The sequence below is a fragment of the Melitaea cinxia genome, chromosome 9 (genome assembly GCF_905220565.1).
Source record: "Melitaea cinxia chromosome 9, ilMelCinx1.1, whole genome shotgun sequence".
Classification (NCBI taxonomy): domain Eukaryota; kingdom Metazoa; phylum Arthropoda; class Insecta; order Lepidoptera; family Nymphalidae; genus Melitaea; species Melitaea cinxia.
Window position 1 is genome coordinate 10,656,146 of NC_059402.1, and position 23,005 is coordinate 10,679,150.

General features: G+C 33.3%; 1 protein-coding gene across 1 annotated transcript in view; it reads left to right on the forward strand.

The window, feature by feature from the left end:
* The first annotated feature begins 1,394 nt into the window (after nucleotides 1–1,394).
* The window catches only part of LOC123656129 (NFX1-type zinc finger-containing protein 1-like), a 45,117-nt gene continuing 23,506 nt past the window's right edge, over nucleotides 1,395–23,005 (forward strand). The window contains exons 1-5 of the mRNA XM_045591838.1: nucleotides 1,395–1,533; nucleotides 1,676–1,755; nucleotides 12,657–12,712; nucleotides 18,344–18,502; nucleotides 20,028–20,683. Coding sequence (XP_045447794.1) covers nucleotides 12,676–12,712; nucleotides 18,344–18,502; nucleotides 20,028–20,683 — 852 coding nt within the window. The 5' untranslated portion in view covers nucleotides 1,395–1,533; nucleotides 1,676–1,755; nucleotides 12,657–12,675. The remainder of the gene's footprint in view (nucleotides 1,534–1,675; nucleotides 1,756–12,656; nucleotides 12,713–18,343; nucleotides 18,503–20,027; nucleotides 20,684–23,005) is intronic.

Below are 23,005 nucleotides of genomic sequence, written 5' to 3' on the forward strand. Positions count from 1 at the left end.
CTTCTCTTTTTCTTCGCTATGTCCTATGCCCAAAGGTTGTCTGGAAGAAATCGCTCTTAGCTATACATGAAAAGAAAGATGTACAAAGGTGGTCTACCTTTGTACATCTTTCTTTTCATGTATCACTTTTGTTGTAATGTTTCTTTGTGGTGTACAATAAAGAGTATTTATTATAATTATTATTATTACCTTTCGCTTTTATATATAGATATATAGAATATATAGATAACATTCCTTTTTGGAGTACCGTGCGCTTATCAGTATTGATATATCTTTCTTATCTTAAAATATTGATATCTACTTAAAGATTATTTATAATTTAATGAAACAAGTTATTTATACTCAGCGATTATTTTTAATAGCGTATACTACTATTTTACTTACTTCTTTTCTTGTTAATTTACGCTACTTAACTCAGTATATTTTCTAGTTCATATAATTTACTGCTTAAGTACTAGCCTATTGGCGTGACTGGCAGAGCAGAGCAGTGGGGGGGGGGGGTACGTCGGCATATAGTAAAATGAACCCCAAGTTCTGTCCTTGATACATGTGCAAAGTGAATGGAATTATTCTCTTATTAACTTAAATTTTATTGTAATTTTATTTTGAAGTAATTAATTATGATTGATTGTTCAATCTTCTACTACTGTAATATGAACTCTTTGTAATTAAAAATTATTTTCTACTTTTTAGTTCGATTAGCTATAAAAGCGTGGTTTTTTAGTTTTTTTAATCTATAATTTATTTTTTATTTTTTTAGTGAAAATTATACTTAAATATTCCATTAAATACATACATACATACATACATACATACATACATACATACATACATACATACATACATACATACATACATACATACATACATACATACATACATACATACATACATACATACATACTCGATTTTTTTAAACAATATGTGTAAACAACAACAGAAATAATTTAACACATATGTATTCAAATTATCTAAATAGTAAATAGTTATTTTAACTTATACAACCTAAAAGATAATTATGTGTATTTTTTACATTCTACAAAAGTGCAAACAAATGTCTGTTTAAGGTTATTAGTACTTAATAAAAATAAAATAAAAAACAAAATTATAAATATCCTCTGTCGCATTAAGCAGTTAATCGTAACGTAATTCCCCGTATCGATATAAATGTTGCCGTCATCGAGAAATTTTTGCGTCGATTAACTTATGGGGTAACTAAATACATTGTAATAAAAATGTTATTTTGAAATTATGCCTTAATTCATTAAAATAAATTCAAATACATAATTATTAAAACAGTTTTGACATGTTCTATAATGTACGAATTCCTTATTTCCATTTTTATTTGAAAAAAAAATGGGTGAAAAAGTGGAGAACGAAGTAACTTCTTGCAATACCAGAATATGAAACGTGATGATTCGACTCGACATAATATTTTTAAATATTTAGATAGGAAACAATGAGTTCTGAGTATTATTGTTTGTAGAAGACTAGAAGACAGTGCTCGTGTGCTTCAATTGAACTGCGTCGTAAGTAAGTGCATAAAATATTATTTAGTGTTTAGAAGCGCACACCGTTTTAGTCATTTTTAGAATTCTAAAATTGATGTTTTAAAATAGTATTTAATTCTATAGGTATATTTAATCAAAAAAATAATAAGTATATTTTTTGTTAGGTGTATTCACTATAATTGTCCCGTGTATCGGTGTGCCCTACGGCGTAGGTCTTTGTCTGCTGCTATTCTCAGCCGAAGCGGTATGTATAGCTTATTTAACGTAAGTATTAAAATTAGCGTATTATGTATATTTATTTTTATTCATTACTAACATTTAAAGGAGTTTCATTTAATTTAGATCGATATCTACGTTTTGTATTATTGTAGTTATCGCATACGACTTCCTTCGGGTGGAAAATGAGATTTTATTTAGTACTATCTGACGCAATACAGCGGATATTTCTTATCGAATAGGTATAAATTTTTTTAAAAACGTTGGTACGTCAGTCGGGGCACTACTTTTTTTAACCACCTTCAAAAAAAGTAGTAGACTCTCGATTCTACTGTTTTTTTTCATGTGTATAAAACTATTTACTAGGTGTACAGATTTTGATGATTCTTCTTTTAATCGAAAGCTGGTGTTTGTTTGTTATTTGTTCCTATTTAAATTTGATCAAATTCTGATGAGTACTTTCGAAGTTATTTCTAATAATAGGTATGTGTACATAAACCAAGTGGTTAATTTTCTTTATCAATCAACTAACTATATTTAAGCTAAAATATACATACTATAATAAATTGTTTTTATTTAAATTATTTTATTATGTAATATAGATTTATAATTAGCTAGTATTAAATATATTTAAAACACGCAACTTATTAGGTAAGCAACTTAATATGTACTTATTTTAGATAATACCTGAATGATATAGATATTTTTTTAATAAATGTACATAAATACATGTATTAAAATAATACATTTATAAATGAACATATATAAAGCTCAGAATCGGGACAGAAATCAAATCCACAATCCCAGGAACAGAGCAAAATTCACTGCAAAGAGCCAAGGGATTAATTAAAGAATTTCTCGTTTATGTTCATGTTTATTTTCATACATTATTGAAACATTGTAGGATATTCATATGCCAGAGTATCTTGTCCAGCAATATTGTCATGTACCTAAGGTGAAGAAACTATGGGTGTGATTCTTGAAATACATGCTGGGTTACATACTTGACTTGAAGTATGCATCTGTAACATTATAAATAATGATAAACTTATCTTTTGTGAATTGTGAATTAAGTTAACAATGCTTATTAATATTTTTATATTAACTGATTCCAAACAAGAAATAATTACGTGTTTTAAAGCAATTTATTTTTAATGAAAATTGTTTCAAATTTTATCACTTTATGTATGATAATTAGATCTATAATAAAATTCATGCACACTAGATTCAACCCCTTCCCCCATCTCCCAATCTCACGTGAGATTTTTTCAAAATGTGGGTCTCTTACGTAAACGTTGGATTGTTATTGTGTAAAAAAAAATTGCTTCGTGCATTTATTTACGACTAGTTAAGATTAGTAATCAATATTACTGAGAGTTTAATTATAAGTGTAATAAAAATTTAACAATAGAATACTTAAATAATACTTTTCAATCAGAAAAAAAATTGCGTGATATTTGCTGAGGCCCCCCCTCTCTCCAACGTAAGATTAGATGAGATTTGACTCGACCCCCCCCCCTCCCCTTAAACATCTCACGTATTTAATGAACGCCCCCAAAGAATCTTTCATTATCCAGCACAGCAACCCACATATGCCTGCAAAACCCTGGTATAAAAAACTCTTGGCTTGCTTAAGTCCCAAATTGAACTGTTGGTTCAAGGCATGGATCGAATAGAGACACAATCTCGCAAGAAACTTCTTCTCTTCCATGGTATAAAAGAAGACAAAGATGAAGATATGCGAAAAGGTATCCTTGCAGTGTTATCCAACGAAATGAAGATACCTGACATAAAAGTAGAACATCTTAGTTCTTGCCATAGACTTCGTACTAAAAAAAGACTCTGCTCGACCCACACTTGTTCATTTTCGAACGTGCAGCTTCGCTCTAAAGTTTGGAAAGCTAAAAGCAATTTGAAAGGTACTCAGGTCACAATAACCGAGTTTATAACTAAGTCCCGGTAAGACATCTTGTCTTTGTGGCAGCTCGCAATTATTTTGATATGAAAAAATGCTGGATGGCTGATGGAGCTATTGTAATTTTATTCCTAGACAAGCTCCTTCAACGGGCAAGCTCCGACAGCAACAACAAATAAAATCGCAACATCAAAAAAGTGAGCAGTCTTCTGACAACAAGTGATTACCGTATGGAAAAAACTCATAAAACATGGACAAATTCTCATACTGTGTTATAAGAATCTATTAGATCTCATAGACTCTCATAACCCTGTATGAGAATTTGGTCTGCATTTGTCCATGTTTTATGAGATTTTTTCCAAAGGGTACCTTGTTTATATATTTCATTCAGTTCATTACTACTTATACAGCCTTTATAATTTGTAATATGGTTGCTGGGTAATCATAACTTTTGTTTTTTCTTATTATTTGTTGTTTTATTATGTTTCATTAATATTTAGATTCACCGTACACATGTAGCAAACTTTACATTGTTTACTGTCACCTGTCCGTTGTCACAACAGATTAGTCAACGTCTTTCAAATTGCGTTTTGTTACTATTTAAACTCATTTTTGTTCATTTATTTATTTCTTTTTAAGTTTTTCTTTTAGTATGAAAATCGGCCATATTTTATATTTAAGTGGTTAGTTAGCATATGCACGAGAAAAAGTGTTGCTTTTTAATGAATATTATTTATTTGTATTTTTTTTTGTCACTTTTTTTACTACTATTTAATTTCCAGTGTTTATTTTTTATATTTTGTGTATTATTTATTTATTTTTGTATAGTTTATATATATATATAATTTAGTGTATATGTTTAATATATATTATGTTTTGTGATGATTATTTTACCTGCTCCTCAGACGAATACGCAAGCGCCGAAAGTAGTTTCGAATCTTCTAGTTCTGTTTCAGAATTACTAGAAGAGAAATTATCAAAAGCATTTCCTGATAACCTTAACTCCCTCTACTTTGTGCATATCAACGCGCAGAGCATTATGTCTCATAACTCGGACCTTCTCACATTCTTTAGCACTGGCAAAATCGACGGTATCCTCGTATCAGAAATCTGGCTTAAATCCTCAATCCCATCACTTTCTGTTCTCTACCCGTCTTCCAGTTGTATCGGAATGATCGGGTTGGTGGAGGCGTTGGCATTTACCTATGCACCCACATTCCCGCCAGTGTTGTTTGCGTCTCTAGCCCTCAGAGTCCTCTTGAATATCTGTTCTTAAATTTGGTAATCCGTCACCAAAACTATTGCTTGGTGTTCTATACTGCCCAAATGACAAAATAAATTATTTTGTCGAGCTCGAAGATGTTTTCGAGAGACTTGTGCCCACTTTAGATCACGTGGTTTTCATAGGTGATCTAAACACATACCAACTTAAACATGGTTCGAGGGCTCATACTTTATATTCCAACTTATCACCATTCAACCTGCCTACTCTTCCTTTCTCGCACCAACGTACTACTTTTCCAACTGTAGACATTCACTTATAGACTTAATATTTATTTCTAACCCCTTAACCTTGCTGCATCTCACGGACAAATGACAGCTCCATTTTTGCATCATGACCTTATTTTTCTTGTCTACAAAGTACGACCACCTAGGATTAGGGGTAAAGTTCTCTTTCAGCGTGACTTTAAGCGTATGGACGCGGAACGCTTGAGAGAGGATATGAGGAACACAGACTGGTCAAGTGTTCTCGCGGCAGGCAACATCAATGATATGGTCATCTCATTTACTGTTGAATTGAATAAAAAATTATGATATACACGCGCCTGTAAAACCTGTTCAAATTAAACATGCTTCTGCTCCCTGGCTACCCGTAATCAAAAGAACGATGGCAAAACGCGACGCAGCTAAAACAAAAACAAACTAAATCCAACCGAAGAAAACTTGAACAGACATAAAAAGCTACGTAACATCTGCAACAGAATGTGTATGGATGCAGTGCGCCGTTAAATTTACTCACTCGTCAATTCAGGGTCTGCCAATCCCAAGTTTGGAGATTCCTTAGGTCGTTAGGGGTGGGCAAATCCACGGTAACCTGTAAAAGTTCTGTGGTTCTAAATTCTCTAAACACATGTGGTGACATCTATCGCGCAACATACTAACTACGTAATTAGAGAAAAACTGACGTATGCTACATTGCGCTGTCAGAGTTTTCAAAGTGTTTGAGTATATATACAAGAACCCGACAACAACCGTAGGGGGCAGTAGCCCGCCAGACACAACACCTGTTTGGTCGGAGGATCCTCCTTTTTCGATGGCGGACGCGATTCTTCACACCACGTTCCTCACGCTACTAAACACACATTTCATTACTCCATCTGTAACTGGATAGGACGATTAATTAAAGAAAAAGTAATAAAACACATGCTACTTATTTTATTCAAAATATTTTAGTTCTTACATTTGGTGCTAATAAAAATCTGGCAAGAATGCATATATCGTTCTAATAAAATTAACATCAAATGTTTGGTCGAAGTACTATTAAAACATAAAGCAATTTAAGAGTAAACAAATAGTATTGTAATGGCAATTTCCATCCGACTCGACAAAGTTCATGAGCCAATACAGAATAAATATTTTATCTACTCCCATGCTTTAAATCCTCTATAAAAAATTCTGAAATAGTTAACTTTTTCCAACATTAAAACGCCTCAATACCATAATATCACCCAAACGTATGATATAATGTTGTAGCGAATGTCATAATAATTTTCCGTTGTTTTTTTCGATCTCTTCTGCGTAATGAGTACCTACTCAACAGACAGCCACATTCTTACTGCTCGATGCCTGGCACAGATCACCCCATGCCAAATAGCTTTATTCAAATAGGCTCCAAGAGGACTTTCGAATCGTCATTTTACAAATTAAAACCTTAAAAACAAATTATTATTTTTGTAAAAGTGAAGCTACCACCGATTCGGAATGTAGATTCTGCAGAGAAGAATCGGCAAGAAACTCCGCAGTTACTCTTTTGAAAATAATATATAAACTGTGTTGTAGTACAAAATTGGAGACATGTTGCATGAAATACAGCGTCACTAAGTCCACACATCTTTATCAACTATGTAATCCTGCACCGAGTAATAAGCTTTATTAATTTTTTTTTGATAAAAACTTTAAATTTATGTTGAGACAATTCCAAAATCGTTTGTGGTATTTTATTATACAAGCGAATACCATGACCCAGAAAGGAAACGTTTACTTTGCACAGTCGAAAACTTGGAGTTACAATTTTGTTATTCCGTCTCGTGTTTACAATGCGATTATTAATATTTATTTCAAAACAATGAATATTTTGGTGGATATACATAATATTGTTATAAATATACTGCGACGCGATCGTTAATATGTCCACCTTTTGGAAAACATCCCGTAAGGAGACTCGAGCTCCAAGATCGTAAATGCCGCGAATAGCCCTTTTTTGCAAGATAAATATAGTCTCAATATCTGCAGCATTACCCCATAGTAACAGGCCGTAAGACATAACACTATGGATATAGCTAAAATATATTAAGCGTGCAGTTGCAACGTCGGTCAGTTGTCGTACTTTTCTAACTGCGAATGCCGCGGAGCTGAGTCTACCATTCAAGGATGACAAATGGGAATTCTACTGAAGTTTTGAGTCCAAACGTATCCCTAAGAAAACTGTAGTATTATTGACAATAAGCCTCTCGTTATTTATTATAAAATTATAATTTGGATGCTTAACATTAGGTAACGAAAACACAACGCACTTGATTTTTTTTTTGGCGTTCAAAACCAAATCGTTTATTTTAAACCAAAAATACTCTGGCCATAAATGTATAACTGTTTCATAAAAACTTTTCCTTTTTTCAACTTTTTAACTATTTTGAAATTGAAACACATATTATTTTAAAAACTTATTTCGATTTTGAGCCATTTCACTTATTTTTTCGTGTTCATTATCAAATTACAATATGGAATGGGGTGTTAAAGAAAATAGGATTACAGTGATCGCCTTGCACAAAGTGGGTATGGAACCATCGATGATATTCCAGACACTTCAAAAAGCTTGGTATCAGCCGTATGTTCGTATATCGTACTATCAACAGATACATCAACACTTCGTCTATCGAAGACCAGAAATGATTGGGGCTAGAACTACAAAGGCTGTTAGTGCTGTTAAAGGCAGAATTCGTCCAAACCCCATTCATCATCATCATGATCATCATCATCATGATCATCATCATCACCACCACCACTTCAGCCTATCGCAGTCCACTACTGGACATAGGCCTCGCCAAGTTCTCGCCAGACATCCCGGTCTTCCTCAATCTTCATCCAGCCTACACTAATAATCTTACGTAGATCGTCGGTCCAGCGGGCCGGAGGACGTTCCACACTGCGTTTGCCAAGACGCGGTCTCCACTCTAGGACCCGTCTACTCCAACGGCCATCGGTCTTGCGACACAGATGACCAGCCCACTGCCACTCTAACTTGCTAATTCTTTGAGCTACGTCGGTTACTTACGTTCTCTCGCGGATAGTCTCATTTCTAATCCTATCTTTGAGAGAAACCCCAAGCATAGCCCGGTCCATTGCACGTTGAGCGACTTTAAATTTGTGAACCAGTCCCTTCGTCAGTGTTCACGTCTCGGCTCCGTATTTTAACACAGGCAGGACGCATTGCTCGAAGACATTTGTCTTCAAATATTGCGGAATCTTCGAAGTGAAGATTCGACGAAGCCTGCCAAACGCCGCCCAGCCCAACCGAATCCTCCTGTCGGCCTCCTCGAATTTGTAACGGCCTAGTTGGATAGTATGGCCTAGGTAAATATAATCCTAAACAATTTCGAGAAGGGTACCATCGACCGAAACCCCATCAGGAAGCAAAAAATCTTATCGCGAGAAATGAAGATTCCCGTTAGGACACTGTCGCGTATTATAAAAAAACAAGACCTGAAGCTCGGTGCTTATCGCCGATATACAGGACATGCACTAAATCAATCTTTACAATTAAAGAGAGTGGATCGATCAAATCGCCTTCTGTCGCAATACGCAGGTAAAAGGCGCAGAAATATCCTCTTTACCGATGAAAAGATTTTCACGATTGAAGAACACTACAATAAGCGAAATGATAAAGTGTACGCTCACAGTTCTAAAGAAGCTGCTCAAGTTGTCAGAAAGGTATAACGTGGTCATCATTCGGCGTCAGGGATGGATTGGTGGGACGTGTCTTATCAAGGAGTCACAAAACTACATTTTTTTGGAAAAGGAGTGAAAACTCCAGCCAAAGTGTATCAAGATACAGTCTTGGATCATGTTGTGAAACCTCTCAGCAATACACTTTTACCTACCTACCACTACTACTATCTTACCTGTAAAAATAAGCCGTGGACTTTCCAGCAGGACTCTGCACCTGGTCACAAGGCACGAACTACCCAAACCTGGCTTGAAACCAACGTTCCGGATTTTATAAGAGTTAAAGACTCATCATTTAAGCCCTCATCTAGCCCAGACTATTAAGGTTATTAATAAATATATAGATATATACATTTCTTCTTATACACGTAAATCGCAACAACACTCAGTTACAACCAAACTCGATAGATACATAAAATAAAAGATAGTGTTGCTAACTCCTGACAAGACATTCATAAGTTAAATTTTCCTTTTTAATTTTTTTATTGTTGCAACACAGACATCAACCCTTTAGACTTCAAATTATGGTCAGTTTTAGAGGAGCCTGCTCTAAACGATACGGCGACATTGAGTCTCTTAAAAATCTTTGGAGCAAGCAGTGGCGAAATTTCCCTTGAAAACAGTTCGTAAATCCATAGATTCGTAGCCAAACAGTGTGTACAGTGCCAACAGTTCGTGGCCATTTGGTATAGAATATTTTTTTATTTTTTTGCTGAGACGTTAATAAATATGTAGGTATTAATTTGCTACGTATTAACGAATTGTTTGTTGGGCCAGAGAGTCACCCACAATTCCTAACACGAGACTACAAGAGAGAGAGTAAAAAAAATCCTACTGAATCTTAAATTAATTATGGATGAAGAGAAATAAAAAAATGTCAAGTTTAACAATTTATTTTGAATTTAATCTAAAGTTACGCCGAGAAGAATAAAATAAATAAAGTACATAATTTGCCTAATTCCTGGGCAATTGGCTGGAGAATTGGCTAACAAAAAAACTTAACAGTCGTCTCGCCGTCGGTAGCCCCGCTTCCAGAAGCAGTTTAATGTAAGCCGGGTTGAAGAGAATTCGGGTTGTGGGTAATTTGGGTTGTGGGTGATTCGGGTTGTGAGAGAACTCGGAATGTGGGGTCCTCGGACCTTCAGAAGGACGCCACGAGGTCACTCTCCAACCACAAGCGCCGCCGCAAACGCCACACCAAGGACCCTGGAAGGACACACCAAAACGGTGAGCCTTTCTGAAGCCAACCCTCCACTATCTCCGGGTTGACAAAGGAAACGGCCCACCAGAGACAAAGCACACCCTACTATTACACAGCAATAAGCAAACAAGAAGTCAATACAAAAATTACACAGCCAGGACATTATAACAAATTTCAAAAACTCACAAAATCAATTTACACTAATGCAAAGCTTATACCATAATTATGGAACTACAATGACTCACCCACAATAAATTGCACCCAGATCTTAAGTCGGCGAGAGAATCCAACAAAGAGACCGCAAACACTCGCCCTGAGGCTTATATACAGCAAACCCAACGCGACGCGACACTAATACCCCCTAAGGTGAACCGCGACGTAATACAATACGAGGGTATTCCAAAAATTAAATCAGTCGCCTAGAAAAAAGAGTAAAAGGCCTTCTACACGGTCGGGATCGACCGCCGACCGTCGTGTCCTTGGTCGGGTCAACCAATTTTTGTATTCATTCTACACGGTCGGTGGTTGACTCAACTTGTCAGTTCGTCTTTGATGTGATGCGCTCGCGACCAAGGCCGTTGACATCAACCAAATATTGGTCGGGTCAACCGTTTTCCACACTGTCCATTTTTATATCAACCCGACCAAGGACACGATGGTCGGCGGTCGATCCCCGACCGTGTAGAAGGCCTTTAAATAGCAACGCTTATGCATAACTGTGCTAACTGTATTATACCTCAGCAGGAACGAAACTACGTGCTATTAAAAATATATGCTACAAATTTTAACAATATTACATTACTACTAGAACTTATGGCTGGGCTAGGTATATGAATATCGAATTCCATAAAAAATAAATATTCCGCCGAGTACATTGGGATCGGCAGCTTCCAACATTAAAGAACATATTCAAGTGTAATTTAAAAATTACACTACATATACAAAATGTTAATTACTATTACAATAAATAATAATTTCTAATATCTCTTCTTTCTTTCTATATATATAAATATAAATATGTATATGTATATATATATATATATATATATATATATATATATATATATATATATATATATATATATATATATATATATATATATATTATTTATTATGGGGAACAATGAAGCAAAGGGTGTACAGCAGTCCCATAAACAGCGAAGAGGAACTCACAGAAAGAGTTTTGCGTGTTGCTAACGATATCAGAAATGATCCCGAAATGATTCGTATGGCAACGCAGCAAATTGTGCTTCGCGCTACAATGTGTTTGCAACAACGGGGTGGTCATTTCGAACATTTGATGCATTAGGTCAAAATAATAAGCATAATGAGTATTTGATATTAATTTGCTAAAAATAATAAATGATTTATGAAGATACATATTTTTTTTAACCGACTTCCAAAAAAGGAGGAGGTTCTCAATTCGACTGTATTTTTTTTTTTTTTTTTTTTTTTTTTTTTTTTTTTTTTTTTTTTTTTTTTTTATGTATGTATGTTACATCAGAACTTTTGACCGGGTAGACCGATTTCGACAAATTTTGTTTTAATCGAAAGGTGGTGTGTGCCAATTGGTCCCATTTAAATTTATTTGAGATCTAACAACTACTTTTCGAGTCATATCTAATAATGCGTTTTTACTTGACGCTTTTTTCGTCGACCTACGTTGTATTATACCGCATAACTTTCAACTGGATGTACCGATTTTGATAATTCTTTTTTTGTTGGAAAGGGGATATCCCTAGTTTGATACCATGATAAGGAAACCAGGATCTGATGATGGGATCCCAGAGAAATCGAGGGAAACTCTCGAAAATCCGCAATAACTTTTTACTGAGTGTACCGATTTTGATAATTTTTAATTTAATCGAAAGCTGATATTTATCATGTGGTCACATATAAATTTTATCGAGATCTGATAACTACTTTTTGAGTAATCTTTGATAACGCGCAGTTTCTTGACTATTTTTTCGTCGATCTACGTTGTATTACTTGTCGATGTAATTGAAGTCGGTTTTTTTTTTCGTTTGCGAGCAAACACAATTATTTTATTCCTACGTCGGTGTTTAACTGTGTTAATTGCTTTTTTAAACGCTGATTTAAAATATTGTATCTTAGTAATGAGTGTGCAATTTTTACTTTTAGAATGCTAATATCATGTAGAATAACTTAAAATTAAAAAAAGTAGGGTTATCGGGACGATGTTTTAAGAAATTTTAACATTATTGTAAAAATTTCATCAAATTCTTTTTTATTCTAAATTTATAGCATTAATTTTCTAAGATATTTTTACTTTATGAGCATAGCCTATTATTAGCAAGCATTATAAAATTTACTCCATCGTGACGGGACATTTAGTTTAAAAGTTATACCGATTTATTTAAATAGCGCTAGCAGCGGCAATTAAAAATTTTAAAATATTCATAAAAAATCAAATATAATTTTTTTATTTCTTTTGATAATTTTTTCATCGATGAAATAGGGTGTTAGTTTCTCTGATTTTGATATGTGCACTTTATGCAGACTCACCTTGTATAGCCTAATATAAGTATAGATATGTTATTAGTATATATAGATATTATTTTCTTTACAGATCACATCAATAAAATAACATGGAGGAAGATAACGACTTGTTCAGGCTACCGCCAGGTATTTATGGCTAGATATGGTTATAATATATGAATTTTCTTAAAATTTATTTCTGCTTTTCATAACATATTTATAAACAATACCAACATAGTTGTCTTTCCTTTGGACAAAGGGTTTTTTAAATGAGACACATGTTGCCGATTTGGAGGCTGGTATATTTATGATTCTCTCACAGTATATTATTACATTCATGTTTCTTCAAAACAAGTCCAAGTCTATGTTTTGTCTCACGGAGTTAATTCTATGAGCTGCCCGGTGGTAATGCAAAGTCAGCGGAACAGTCGCGTACTAATTTGACACGGAGGTCTGGAGTGCATGCATAAATAAATACACAATAACAACATCGTTAATATTGGTCGGAAATTCTTATAAAACGTCACGGATAAAAAGAATTCGAGTTGCTAGTTTAGAAGCAACTTAAGGAGGATTTTTTTAAATTAAAATATTGGATTAACTTAAAGTTTAATAATAAACGTTTGATATTCCTAAAATAAATTTGGTCTTTCGCAATATGACTTTTCTTTCTAATATTTCGTCAATTCCATTTACTCAATTATTTTTTGATAGTTATAGGCGAAGATCCGTCTTTAGACATATTTTGGCATTGGATTACGTTGGTTCCCAAAGGTTTTTTAATAAGTACAGTATAGAGTTGTAGTTAACAAAGATTACTTACAATTATATTATATTTTAAACTGTAGTTCCCTCAGAAAAAAATCTGTTTGCTGTTGTTAAAAAAATCTTAAGTAAAAAGGAAGAAGTTTCATATCTCCATAATTTTTAGACATTATTCCGATTGCCAAAGGTTTGAGAACCATTAAAAGTTTAAAGTTTACGTAGGTGGAGTAAGATCGGACTACCATAATGATAAAATAATCAATGTTCCTTATTTTCGTAGCCCTGATCAGATAGTATATTTCTATAATATAAACCTAAAGATACAAGGGCGTCTAAACTTACCATGTTAAAGTTCGTTCTCCCTGTAATTTTTTATTTTACTTTAAGGGGATCCCAGACAAATTCGGCCGTTTTCATGTGCTATAAAGTATACGTTAAAGTTACGTTAAAAATATCAAATAAATATATGTTGTAACTCGGATTCAGTTTATTAATGTGACTGTAAGATAATTGTATAAAATTCTCTAAATAAAGAGAAATAATTGTTTACCTGGACCTCCTTTCGCGTACAAAAATCGTATAGGCTTTCTAATTTTACTACTTACAATAGTGAATATATTTTTTATTAATTAAGAATCCTGTACTTAATATTTCTACAGAAGGGTTTTTTATTAAGTGCAGTATTTTATTAGAAAATCGTAAAAATATAATTTTTGGTTATTTGCCGGGCGACAGGCGGCCCGCGGCAGACGGCCAGAGGCCTTTGTACGGGGAACTTGTGTCGCTCGTCATCGCACGCTGCTCTTGCTTACGCGCAAATCTATTTACTTTTTTTAATCCAAGATAGGCATCAAAATGTAACAGGTAGACAGACTTACTGTTGAATTTTGCAATTGTATTTACTTCAAATAAAAAAATAATTTAAATTATTAATTTTGAGCTGTTTAAATGTAAAGCTGCTAAGCTTGTGGTCTAAGATCCGAACCTAAAGTCGATCTTCACCGAGCCGATAATAGAATAAAATATAAATTTAGTATATCTATACAAATAAAATTGGAGCGGCTGCTTTTAATGTTAAAATAACCGCTTTTTACTAAATTCATATGGATGGATGTATACACGATACTTACACAAAAATAGCATTTTGACAATTTTTGTCTGTCTGTATGTCTGTTTGTTCCGCCTAATCTCTGAAACGGCTAGACCGATTCTGACGGAACTTTCACTGGCAGATAGCTGATATAGTAAGGAGTAACTTAGGCTACTTTTATTTTAGAAATTTATTTATTTTATAACTGCGAACTGAACAACAAGTAACAACTAGTAATTAATATAATTTTATAGCCTAAATGATCGACACGACAAGAAGAAAATTAAATAATAATTATGGATGATCACAACTTGTACGCAAGCTCTTGCTCTAGGAAACGGATCAATCGCATGTCCTAAGTAGTACAAGCTAGAGCCGGTAGATGGCCGAGTTTAATAACCTTTGCGTAATACTGATCAGGTGAAGTGCGGGTGGGTGGGGTGTGGCAAAGTCTAAATGCTCAAGGTCATTGAGAAGGGGGAGCCTCTTAACTTTAAGCTCGTTTAAAACAACATTTACCGCGTTTCACGAAATAAGAAAAATAATAGAGATAAGAAAATATATTTATAAACAACAATTAATTTACTTTTATGTAATAGCTTCGAAATTGTTACTCAAAAATGATTAATATAGACCTTATTTTTTTTTTAAAAAATCAGTTTGACCACAGACTAACAATAAACAAAAGAATATACAATTATGTATACGTGTGAGTGTCAAATATATGGTAGTATAATGTTTTTGAAGTGAAACTTCTTTAGATGCAAAATTTTTACGGATCAAACGCGTCACGCGTCATGAATTTTTTAACCGACTTCAAAAAAGAGGAGGTTACTCAATTCGACTGTATATATATTTTATGTATGTATGTTTATATATCCCGTAATAGGTTGCGTTGACGATCGATAAAACTGATGCTACATATTAAATATAAATAAACGCTCTAGTCTGGACATACTGCTTTTCCGAATTTAAATAAATGAGATCGCTATTTGAACGGTTATGGTTCATCGCATATTTGCTCAGATTTATTTTGATAAAGAGTATAAGTATCTATAAATGATAAGTATCTAAAGCATTGAATGAATATTGCATTGGGTTCAAATGTGTATACATTTTAAATTAAATAGACTTTTATTCCGGCTAGGTCTTTTAGATTATTAGATGCTTAATTAGCCTCATATATATATTTGTATGCTTATATGACATTAACAACATTATGGGCTAAAATATCAGGCCCCCCAGATACATATTATTTTCTGAAGGACAAAATATAATAATAATAATAATAATAATAAAAACTCTTTATTGTACACCACGAGTGAGCAAAAATACAAAAATAAAAACAGGACTTAAGTACAAAAGGCGGCCTTATCGCTAATGAGCGATCTCTTCCAGGCAACCTTTGGGTAAAGGAAATGGTATATATGTAGACAGTTTAGATGTACAGTTCTACCTAAACATATAATGTACATGGCATATATAAATGGAAAGTTGTAATAGACATACATAAACGTATATAAAGTTAATGAATTATTATGATAAGATTCAAAGTGAGGACAGGAGATAGTCACATACGTGACTAGATAGAAAGATTAAAATTGAAAGAAATAGTGTTAACCGACTTCTTGAAAATTGGAAGGGATTCAACGCGTCTGATGTGCAAAGGAAGGGAGTTCCAAAGCCGAGCAGCTTGGACAGTAAATGATTTAGTATTAGAAATATATACATTAGAGTAGTATTAGTGTGATACAGTGAAGGTACATTCATCCGTTAGCTGTGGCTGATGACTAATTGTCATTATCTGATATCAACTGCTAAAGAAGTAGGCACGGAAACTTTGTACTTACGTAATAATCACTATCGAGTATAATTGTGAAACGAAAATAAACCGACTTCAATTACATCGACAAGTAATTGAAGTCGGTTTATTTTCATACACATACAACGTAAGTAGACAATCAAAATTAACAAACGCACTAGTCGCCACTACGATTTTTGAAGGTTAACCTAGATTACTTTAGGATGCCATCATCAGATCCTGGTATTCTGGATCCTCTCCTTATCATGGTACCACCCTTGGGATATCTCCTTTCCAACAAAAAAAGAATCATCAAAATCGGTTCACAAACAACGAAGTTATCCGCGAACATGCATAAAATATATATACTAGCTGACCCCGCAAACGTTGTTTTTCGCCATATATGATAATAATCTCCTTAGTCCACCCCCACCTTTATAACCTAGGGGTATGAAAAATAGATGTTGGCCGATTTTCAGACATACCCGATAACAACACCACCAACGACCACACAAAATTTCATATGTATATTTTAAGCGTATATGAATTTTTACGAATTTTTTACAATTCTTCTTGTATATTGGCTTCCGTGAGGGTATTTGAATTTGAATTACAATTTGCCATGACGGGTGACAAAATGACATTGATAGAATGTTACAATTTAATAAGTTTCAATTAAATGTTATGTTCAACTGGCGGGCATAACGTTATAATCTATCATTATGTTATCTAGGTGGATGAAAAATGATTAAATTACTAAAATGACTAGTTATAAATATGGATTGGTGATAGAAGGGTGAAAATTTAGGGTTGTATTTGTTTTTTAATGCCACATTATAAAAACATAAATATAAAAAGATTTGTCCAAAAATATGAAAAAAAAGTTAGGTTTAGACATCATCATCATGTTATGAAAAATAAATGTTAGCTGATTCTCAGACTTCTCTATATGCACACAAAATTTCATAAAAATCGTTCCAGCCGTTTCGGAGGAGTATTTTAAATAACACTGCGACACGAGAATTTATACAATATATATATATATATTGTAAGATATATACAATCGAATTCCTTCCGAAACCTCCTCCTTTTTTGAAGTCGATTAAAAATTATGACGTTTTTATGACAGGTATTAAATTAACTAATTTATTTAAAACTTAAAGGTGGGTATTGACGATCAGTTTTTCGCGTCAGTTTAACTGATCAGGTTTTCGCGTACTCCAAAATTTGATCGTGAGTGTAGAACCATCGCTCTAGAGTTTTAACTGACGACGCGTTGCGCCGAATGTCTAATCGTCGTTCCAACCAATTGCGTCATTTTGCTCGCAGCGTCCGCGTTGTTTAAGAGGGCACTAGCGTAGTTTTTGTTTTTAAAATGTCGGTGTCCCCTAGACGAGTCATAATGACAGAATTTATTGAAAAATATAAAAATTCAGAATGTTTGTGGAAAACGGACGAAAATTATAAAATTAAATAGCACCGACAAAAAGTTTTATTTTACACACCTACTATTTTTATTTTATTTTTATATTTATAAATATACACACGGTCGTCTCTTCCTACAGTAAGCAATGTAATGCTTGTGCTATAGGTAACTGTCGGCTGATATAGATACATTTTTTTTATAAATCCATAAATAATACTTAGAAATAAATAAATAAATAAATTTATAATTAATGTTATTAACGACACCATGCATGATCGATTGACCATTGACATACTTATTACAGATGAGGTACAACTAATAATAAAAACTGTTCATATAGAATTATAGACCATTGTAGACCAGTATATTGCAACAAACAGTAGCCACTTTTAAGAATTAATGTTTCTTCTTCGGAATCAGAATCAATTTTTTTTCTAAATAAAAATAGGTAGTACCTACACGTCCTTATAACAACCCGGTCGGTCGAAAACTGAAGAGCTGGAGTGACGCCAGTCAGTGGGGAAATATTTCGACTGACACGAAAAACTGATCAGCTTAAGTGACGCAAAAAACTGATCAGTTAAACTGACGCGAAAAACTGATCGTCAATGGCCAGCTTAATATAACTAGCGTGGGTGGTGCAATAAATATTAAACTAAATTAATTTACATAATATTGCATTAAAATATTTTATAGGTCCATCGAATTGGAGAAACAATCCAGTCCCAAAAAGTAATCGAAGTAGACAAAGTCGTGTAAAAATCCGAAGCCAATCATTAACCCGAAACTTTCACCCGGACCAATCTTGGCGGACAATTAAATCAACTCAAGACGGAATCTTAACGCAAAATAAAGGTATATTTTTATTGGTCTGAAGTATGTTTTGTGGTTGTTTTTGTTGATTATAAAAATAAATCAAACGAACAACTGAAACAAATGAGTTACCGTTTTGCTACCAAATAAAAATAATCATTGAATACCAGTAAACAATATTATATTTGTTTTTTTTTTTAAATAATTTATTTAAATTTGATAAAGTTTTTTTTTGGTACGCTATTTTTTTAGTTCAAATAATTATCGTTTCTTTTATTATATCATGTAATGAATCTTATTGCTAATCGAAATTAAATCGAAAAATAGATATACCTAATATATTACGATTAGATAAAAATACATCTTAATCATATATGTATATACATTCCTTTGTAAAAAAAAAAATATAAGCATTAAAAGAATGTGGTATAGTACGGACGCGGAGCAAGAAGAATTTCATACATTGACCCTTCATCTTTTGTCTTTGTTGCTCGCGTATGTTTATACGCAGCAATATGTTTATATTGCTGTTGCTCTCACACAGGTGTAGTGACAGCCGTATTCACAGATTGTCAACCTTTTTACTTTTATTTTTTTGTACCAAATTTAAGTCACAAGATTCATCGTTTTTCATTTTTAATTTAACTCCAAAAGTTAACATTACTTATATTGAATGCAAATGTGTGTTTATTGGGTTATTTAATTCTAAAAAAAAAATATAGAGAAAAAGATTCTAAAAATATATATATATATATATATATATATATATATATATATATATATATATATATATATATATTTGCATATAGAAAGTACCACCAAATTGTACACATAGTAATATATATATATATATATACACATTTCTTTTCTACGATTAAGCAAAAAATATTTTATTCTGTGACTAGACTGATCCACGGACAGACAGCATAGATTTAGTAAAGTGTGCAAAAAACAAGTTCTAAGACATCCCAAATTCTAAACTCTACCGATTTTTTAAAGCTTCGTACTTTATATAAAAAAAATCGAGAACCACTGGCAGTAGGCAAAAACATCATTGTACGAAATTCTTCTGCTCTGCGTCCGTAGTATAGGTGTATTATAGATCTATTTTCCGACGCGTTGGCGCAGCGGTAATTGCACTGGCTGTTGCGCTGGCGGTCGTGGGTTCGATTCCCGCTCACGACAAACATTTGTATCGACCGTATAAATGTTAATCGTGGTCTGGGCGTTGTGTTTGTGTACTGTGTGTGTGTCTCCGGACCCACCCCCTAACGTCTCTCTCTCTTTCTATCACATCACACTTTTAGTAGCGCGCTCTCGTCACGCATTCACCAGCTTTACTCCCCAAGTCAAGTGTGCGTAAACCTTTACCTAAATGAATAATCGTGATTGTTTATTATAACCATTACCTTTTTTGAATCATTATCTAAATACATTTGATCTAACTGTTTGTTACATATTTAATAAAGTATCTTACATGTACAATATTATGCTCACAAGTGAACTGGAAAGTTCTTGAGGAAATAGTTTTTTTAAAGTTAAACCTAAATTCTTAAACAAATTACAGCTCCATTTATACAACAACGAACTTCCAGTTTCGATAGCAAAAGGATATTTAATAATCCTGATCAAAAGAATTTTTCCACAAATATTCAACGCTACCATGATAGTAAAGGAAATGGCAAGAAGACTAATAATAACATATTGGGATATGCAAAGTTAGAAGCATTAGCAAAATCTGATGTGAAAGATATACTAACAAATATAAATGATAAAAAGAATGCACTTTTTCGTCTTTTTGAGTCTCCAATTGACAAGCCTGATGAGTTTGCTCTGATTTTGGAATTATTGTCAAAAATTTGCGAATCGACATTTGATCAGTTAAAATTAAATATATTGTTAGATATTTGTAATTCGCAATTTATTACTAGTTTGCGAAACTATTTGACTGATTTGCCATATACTGAAAGAAAGTCTGCAAATAATAAATACTGGAAAAATGAAGTTGAATTTTGGAAGAATTTTATAAGGTTTTGTGAATGTATAACACTCATATCTCCACAAACGGCCTTAAGCAAGTGTAGATCGCTAATAGAGGGTACTTCAAGATTTTGCTTAGAGGAACTAAAAACTAGACACAACTTTGTTTTACCCGACGAATACAATTTAAAACTGGATGAGCTTCGTGAAAAATTAATGGCACACGAAAAAGAGAAAACTAAGGTAAACTAATTAAGTACTGTACATATTATTTAACATCGACGATTTTTGACATAAATAATGTATTGTATTGACTTAAGTTGATACGTTTATCTCATGAATGAAGACATGCTGTTTGAGTAAAGCGATAAATAAACGACGTAGAAGATAGAAATTATACTAATTTTGCGAAGCTATATTAATTAGCTGAAGAGTTTGTTTGTTTAAGCGCGCTAATCTCGGGAGCTACTGGGCCGAATTTAATAATTCTTTTTATTTTGGATAGTCCATTTATAGAGGAAAGCAAGGTATTTTAGTAAGTTTTACGTTCGAAAAAACGCAAGTGAAACCACCAGCCAAAGGTAGTATAATAATAAAATATATTGGAACGATGTTCCCTACGGCAGGCTTGAGATTTGGCTGGGCGACCGAACTGAAAAAAATGTGATACTAAAACCGTAAGAAAAATATAACGGAAGTGACGTAATATCAGTCACACGACTGTATAATATGACGTTTGCAAAACTAAAATATTACTAGGAAACTTTTTTTTTTAATTATTTATGTAATTTTATACTGTCGACAAAAATAAAGACATATGTTTTTTATTTTACTTAATAGTTTGAATTATTATTATTATTTTGCATGATTTATTTTATTTTACGGTATTTGTTATTTTCTAAAAAATTATAAATTTCCTCAATACTGTTATGTACATAATTAAAAACCAATCAACAAAAATCAAGAACTAGAAAATATATATAAAATTCAACATTTTTTCTTTCAAATTGTGTAACATCTCACATTTTTTTCATGTAGGAAACGGATTAAAGCTTAGTCCACCAGGCTACACAAATAAGCATATCAATTCCTAAATTAGTCACTAACATTAAAATTCAGAAAATAACGTATCGTAATATATATATATTAGCTGTGACCGCGGCTTCGCCCGCGTTGAAATCAGTGTGTCACAAAGTTTTCCCGGCAAATTTCCAGTGAAATTCATCAAAATCGGCTTAACCGTTCCGTAAACCTTTCCCTTTAAGCCCTCTCTCCATTGGTGAAAATCCGTTCAGTAGATTTTGAGGGATTCGATCACATACACTTTTGGGACTTTGTTTTATAAAATACACTAACTGTTGCCAGCGACTACTGATTTCTAAAGATACATTATTTGGACACCTTCTCACCATCTAAAGAGATGACCATCTAAAGAGAGACACACACTTTAAATTTCAAGTATCTTTGGGGTTGCGATTAATAGGTTGTGAAGTTCTCGTCCGCCATCGCAAAGGGAGGATCCTCCGACTAGACGGATGTTGTGTCTGTTGGGCTACTGCCCCGATGGTCGTTGTCGGGTTCTTGTATATATACTCAATCACTCTGATAACTTTGATAGCGCGATGTAGGATACTTCAGTTTTCTCTAGTTTATATGCCGCGCGATAGATGTCGCTACATATCTTACTTCAAAAACATAGTACATTCATACAAACTTACAACCCCCGTTTTATCCCTTTAGGGGTCGAGTTTCGTAACATCAGTCGATAGCGAATGTCTAAGCCCTATAAGGAACCTACGTGCCAAATTTTATGTTTGTAACTGTTATAGTTTCGGAGATTTCGTGATGAGTGAGTCAACCTACCATCCCCCGTTTTAACCCCAAAAAGGAGTTGATTTCTTAAGATTCATTATTTGGACACCTACTCACCATCTATAGAGCATACATTTTAAATTTCAAGTCTCTTACTTCAAAAACATAGGACTCATGCAAACTTCCAACCCCCGTTTTACCCCCTTGGGGTCGAGTTTCTAAAAAATCCGTTCTTAGCGGATGTCTTCGTCCTATAAGGAGCCTACCTGTCAAATTTCAAGTTTGTAAGTTTTAAGTTAAGGAGATTTCGTGATGAGTGACCTTTCGCTTTTATATATATATTTTTTATATAGTTATACATACTTCCACCTTTAAAATAGCAAGAAGCGTACGAATTGCATCACTTAACCATACTACCGAATTTCGCGGCACCCGTCTTAAATAAAACAATTCGATCGTTGTTTAAGATTACATAATATAATATTTTTTTCCGGTTTGTCGTTATTTATTTTGCTAAAATTTCTTTGGTCACTGCGTCTAGGTTTATCGGGTAAGTGTACAAATTGTTTAGCATTTGAGTCATACAGGCTTCCAATTTTTTGTTAATAGTATTAAAGCATGTAAGAGTTTTTGAAGTGTTTAAATTAAGAGGAGTAGAAAGTACTTTTGGAAAAAAAATTAGGTTTAGGTTTCCTAAAAATAATTGAACTGAAAATTAACAAAACAATAGTTTGTCAAACTCTTAAACACGTC